Genomic DNA, 5,971 nt, shown 5'->3' on the forward strand with positions numbered 1-5,971 from the left:
ACCTGCCACTGCTGTACCATTTCCTGGCTCTCACACATCGCTTGTAAAAAATATAAAAAGTGTAGTCAGTACTTCAGTCTTTTTAAACATGAGTATTTGTCCTTCTACTTGAGTGAAGGATGTGTGTACTTTTGCCATCTGATCCTTTCAATATACAATTTGAAAACAACATACAAAAAGTGCTGTTAGTAAAATGCATTAACACAAATGTGTGATTCTATTTCCATAACTGTATATTCAACCCTTTATCACAGGCCAATATGACATTGCACTATGAGAACACACTGAACATACACAATCTGATAAAGGTATTGACTACAATCTGAAGATCAGCAGCTCTCCCAAGTACGTAGTGTTACTAATTTTGCACTGTAATGACTAAAGAAATATATTGCTAGGCATTATTACAAATACAAACATTTAATCAAACATAGGCTGTAACTACTTAATTTGTAATTAAACAATAATAAATACATACATGCATGGACAGCTATAATTTTATTTTATATATATATATATATATATATATATATATATATATATATATATATATATATATATATATACAGTACAGATCAAAAGTTTGGACACACCTTCTCATTCAAAGAGTTTTCTTTATTTTCATGACTATGAAAATTGTAGATTCACACTGAAGGCATCAAAACTATGAATTAACACATGTGGAATTATATATGGAATTATATACATAACAAAAAAGTGTGAATCAACTGAAAAATGTCATATTCTAGGTTCTTCAAAGTAGCCACCTTTTGCTTTGATTACTGCTTTGCACACTCTCGGCATTCTCTTGATGAGCTTCAAGAGGTAGTCACCTGAAATGGTCTTCCAACAGTCTTGAAGGAGTTCCCCGAGAGATGCTTGGCACTTGTTGGCCCTCTTGCCTTCACTCTGCGGTCCAGCTCACCCCTAAACCATCTCGATTGGTTGGAGGCCTGTGGACTGTGGTCAGGCCTGTGGACTGTGGAGGCCAGGTCATCTGGCGCAGCACCCCATCACTCTCCTTCTTGGTCAAATAGCCCTTGATGCCTTCAGTGTGACTCTACAATTTTCATAGTCATGAAAGTAAAGAAAACTCTTTGAATGAGAAGGTGTGTCCAAACTTTTGGTCTGTACTGTATATGTATATATAAAATAATGGTTAAAAAAAAAAAATAAATAAATAAATAAATAATTATATATATATATATATATATATATATATATATATATATATATATATATATATATATATATATATATATATATATATTTTTTTTTTTTTTTTAAACATTATTTTATTTGCATTTTGGGAAACATTTTCTTCACTGCATTTTATTGTGTAATATCTTGCTCCTTACTCCACTACATTTCAGTAATTTTCAATAACAAGCAGTTGAACACATTGTGTGAAAGGATAATCGCTGTTCTCGCGAGACTTGAAGAGTAAGTGTAATGTAGCTGTTCTCGCGAGACTAGCGGAGTAAATGTAATGTAGCTGTTCTCGCGACACTTGCGGAGTAAATGTAATGTAGCTGTTCTCGCGAGACTTGCGGAATAATCGTGTAGTAGATGTGTTTACCGTGTCTGTACCAAAAAAAAAAGGTGCATGTGAATGAGAATTTGAACTGCAGAAATTATTCAAGTGTCTTTGTTATAGATTAAAACTTTTGATACTTAAGTGCATTCAAAAGTAGAAATACTCATATTAAAAGATAAAGGGGATACTTTGACTGGAATAATATTTCTGAAGGTTATTTTTTACTGGTACTCATTTACAAGAATGTCGTATATCGTCCATCATTGCACTTTGAATAACAGAGAGACATCTTTATAATCTGAGCCTAATTATATCTTTGAAACTGCTTTGAGAATGTTGGTCAGAATGAGCTGCATTGTGTGTTTGTGGTTTTAGAGAAAGCGTACGACAGATCCGGAGAGAGGAGTTGTGGTATTGTATGAGGAAGTCAGGTGTGTCAGAGAAGTATGTGAAGGTGGTGCAGGAAATGTATAAGGACAGTGTGACAGCAGTGAAGTGTGCTGCAGGAACGACAGACTGGTTCAAGGTGGAGGTTGGACTGCATCAAGGATCGGCTCTGAGCCCTTTCCTGTTTGCAGTGGTGATGGACAGGTTGACGGACGAGGTCAGACAAGAGTCTCCATGGACTATGATGTTTGCGGATAATATTGTTATTTGTGGTGAGAGTAGGGAGCAGGTTGAGAAGAGCCTGGAGAGGTGGAGGTATGTGCTGGAGAGATGGGGAATTAAAGGCAGTAGGAGTAAGACAGAGTACAGGTGTGTGAATGAGAGGAAGGGCAGTGGAGTGGTGTGGTTGCAGGGAGAAGAGGTGGAGAAGGTGGAGGACTTTAGGTACCTGGGGTCAACAGTGCAAAGTAATGGAAAGTGTGTTAGAGAAGTAAAGAAAAGAGTGCAGGCAGGGTGGAGTGGGTGGAGAAGAGTAATAGCAGGAGTGATTTGTGATAGAAGAGTATCTGCACGAGTGAAAGGAAAAGTTTATAGGACTGTGGTGAGACCTGGGATGTTGTATGGTTTAGAGACAGTGGCATTGAGTAAAAGACAGGAGGTGGAGCTGGAGGTAGCAGAGCTGAAGATGTTTAGGTTTTCGTTGGGGGTGATGAGGATGGACAGGATTAGAAACGAGTTTATTGGAGGGACAGCACATGTAGGACATTTTGGAGACAAAGCGAGGGAGGCAAGATTGAGGTGGTTTGGACATTTTCAGAGGAGGGACATGGGTTATATCGGTAGAAGAATGCTGAGGATGGAGCCGCCAGGAAGGAGAAAAAGAGGAAGACCAAGGAGGAGGTTTATGGATGTGGTGAGGAAAGACATGCAGGTAGTTGGTTTGAAAGAGGCAGATATAGAGGACAGGGGGTTATGGAGACTGATGATCCGCTGTGGCGACCCCTAATGGGAGAAGCCGAAAGAAGAAGAAGAATTATATCTTTGAGACAGGAAGTAATATTTAAAATCAGACCAGAAATGTGAACAGAATTCAAAGTGCTTGCATGTCTTGACAGTACAAAAATTTACATTGTTTATTCCGTATAAATGACTTTAGTTATTCATCTGTTTATAACGCCCTAGCAAAGCTCAGAATGCAACATAAAGTTGACTTCCGGGGTTCCGCCTCCGCTATAATGACGTTGATGCGGCTGCTCTGGTCACGTGACATCAACATGGCTGCGCGCATGTGAAAGTCATGCTACATCTTGTCGGGATCACTACGCGTTGTTGGGTTTTTTTAAATAACAATTTATGAACAATCACAATAGAGCAGTCTAATAGTAGCGTTTACAGATATTTTATTTATAGATACATTTACTGATTTACTAATATGGAACCCGACGGACAGCTACGGAATGTAAGTAAACGGAATACTTGCTTCATTAGATGGGGAACTAATACTACGAAGGTATAAAACTTATTGTTGAATTCTGTTTTGCGTTTGGACTGTTTAGCTTCGCGACTTCCTCTTGGTTTATAATCGAATGACGGAAATTTGCTTCCAGAGATGCACGAACAATTTCAACTACAGAACCCTTACAATGGATGAAGTAAGTCAAAGCATGGATGCGAACCAGTTACATATCAATAAACTGCAAGTGCTGAGCAACACTATGTACATTTAATAATGCTTTATAAGTCCAGTGCTCTAGCGTTCACTAAAGATTTGTCCTACCTTATCAAAATCTTATAGACCTTCATAATCTACATTACAATTGTTTTGTATTATTTGTTTAACATTTCAGTTTAACCTTTTAGGAAAATGCTTCCAGCATTCAAATAATAGGTACCTACTTTTTATACACTACCAGTCAGAAATATAGACACAGTTTTTCTTCAGTGTTTTTTCTTTATTTTTATTATTTTCAAGATGGTACATAATACAAAAATATCCTAACTACTGAAAAACACACACAGAATTATGTAGTAAACACAAACATGTTAAATACGTCTGCCACTAGAACTCAAGAGAAGTATTTATGTGAATCGTAGGTTTCTGAGGCTGTTAATTCTAATAAACATATCCTCTGCAGCAGAGGTAGCTCTTGGTCTTCCTTTTTTGAAACGATCTTCATGAGAGCCTGCTTCATCATAGTGTTTGTAGTTTTTTGGCAATTGCACTTGGATATGTTTTAATTTCTTGAGATTGACTAACCATCATTTGTTAATGTAATAATAGACTGTCTTTTCACTTTAATTAACTAAATGTTTTTGCCATAATATGGATATGTACAGAAGTTGTATCAGCACTAATAGGGCCCTTGACTTTGTATTCACCCTGAGGTGGTAACTCAGTGGTTAGGGCTCTGGGTTACTGATCCTTAAGCAAGGCCTTTAACCCTCGGTGCTCCAGGGGCACTATAACATGGCTGACATGAGCTTTCTAACATCACTGTGATATACAAATCAATTTTTTATTGTGCTGTAAAGTACATGTAATAAGTATGAAGCACCTTTTCCTCTGCACAAGACAACTATTAAACTAAAGCACATTAAGAAGGCAACAACCAGGCACACATGTGAATTAAAGACCATTCCAGGTGACTATCGTGTGAATCTAATGAGAGAATGCCAGGAGTTTGCAAAGCTGTCATCAAAGCTTTTTGTAGCTCCTTTAGACAATCTAAAATATTAAACATATTTGGGGTTGTTTAACACTTTTTTGTTAACCACATAATTCAATACATATTCTTTCATAGTTTGGCTGTCTTCAGTATTAATGTAAATATTTAAAATAATGAAAATAAAGAAATACCACTAAAGGGGTGCTCAAATCGTTGACTGGTGTTGTATGTATAGATTGTCTTGTCAGAAAGTGTTCAAGTGAAGCATGCATGCTCAGAAACCCATAGGCAATATAGATGGTTGTCAGAAGACTGGGAAGAGTTATTGTGGCATAATCATAATGAGCATGGTTTGATAGCATTAAAACATGATTTTAGTGAATTGTGTAGACATAAAAATGACAAGTTGTTGTTTGACATTCTCAGGAGCGTTGTGTGGACAACTGTGCTGGCAAACTAATCCGTTCCAACCATCGCCTCATGGGCACATATGTAAAACTGATGCCAGCTATGGTCCAAAAGCGAATGGAGGAGTTGGAGAGCAAAGCTGCTGAAGCAGCAAAGGCAACCGAAGCCATAGGCCCAGTCGAGCCTCACACTGGAGGTTTAAATTTGTCTGTAGCCCCATCTACAGACATAACATCTACTCTTGCTAAACCTGCACCAGATGGGCTGACACCTGCATCTGCTGCAGAAGTGTCAGGAACAGCATCTATCACAATCTTATCTGCACCATCACCATCTACAAATGAGGCATTTGTTTCACCCATCCCTGTTACAGAAAGTGCACACAAATGTTCAACTGAGCATCCATCAAAGCATGCATCCTTAGACCTGACTTCTCCACTTTTAGAGGGACTGCATGTCTCTACACCTCCTGCAAAACCTAGTGTACAAACACAAGAGTCCTTCCCCAGTGCTTCATCAGGCATTGCTTTAAAAAATGTAGATGTAAACCACATTGGTATAGTGAACAGCAGCATATCACCACCAGCCTCAGCCCATCAATTTACTGGGGGAGAAAGACCATCTTAATTTTAGTTTATTAATATATAGGGACAACTTTTATTGATCATAGCTGTTATATCAAAACATGTACTTAGTAGAATGACCAGTATGAAAACTATTGATTTTCATATTGTCTTGAGGGACGTTGATATTTCCAATTCCTATTGATAGCAGGCGCAGAGGCAACAAAATATGACCGTCATATATGAATGACAACTATGTTTAATTCATTTTTCTGTTCATGTCCAAATTTGGGAAGTAAATGTGATTATGTGACTGAAAAGACAAGCAACTGGGAAAAGGTGTTGTAATGGTGTTTAGATGGGTAGAACAAGTAAACTTTTGAGTAAAAAAATAAAATGTGTAAATCCTC

General features: G+C 37.6%; 1 protein-coding gene across 1 annotated transcript; it reads left to right on the forward strand.

The window, feature by feature from the left end:
- The first annotated feature begins 3,153 nt into the window (after positions 1-3,153).
- timm10b (translocase of inner mitochondrial membrane 10 homolog B (yeast)) lies at positions 3,154-5,971 on the forward strand. The gene is made up of 3 exons (XM_046861437.1): positions 3,154-3,383; positions 3,481-3,576; positions 5,017-5,971. Exons 1-3 carry the CDS (start codon positions 3,357-3,359, stop codon positions 5,623-5,625), a joined length of 732 nt encoding a protein of 243 aa, XP_046717393.1. The 5' UTR covers positions 3,154-3,356; the 3' UTR covers positions 5,626-5,971.

This window comes from Silurus meridionalis, chromosome 11, assembly GCF_014805685.1.
Source record: "Silurus meridionalis isolate SWU-2019-XX chromosome 11, ASM1480568v1, whole genome shotgun sequence".
Lineage (NCBI taxonomy): Eukaryota > Metazoa > Chordata > Actinopteri > Siluriformes > Siluridae > Silurus > Silurus meridionalis.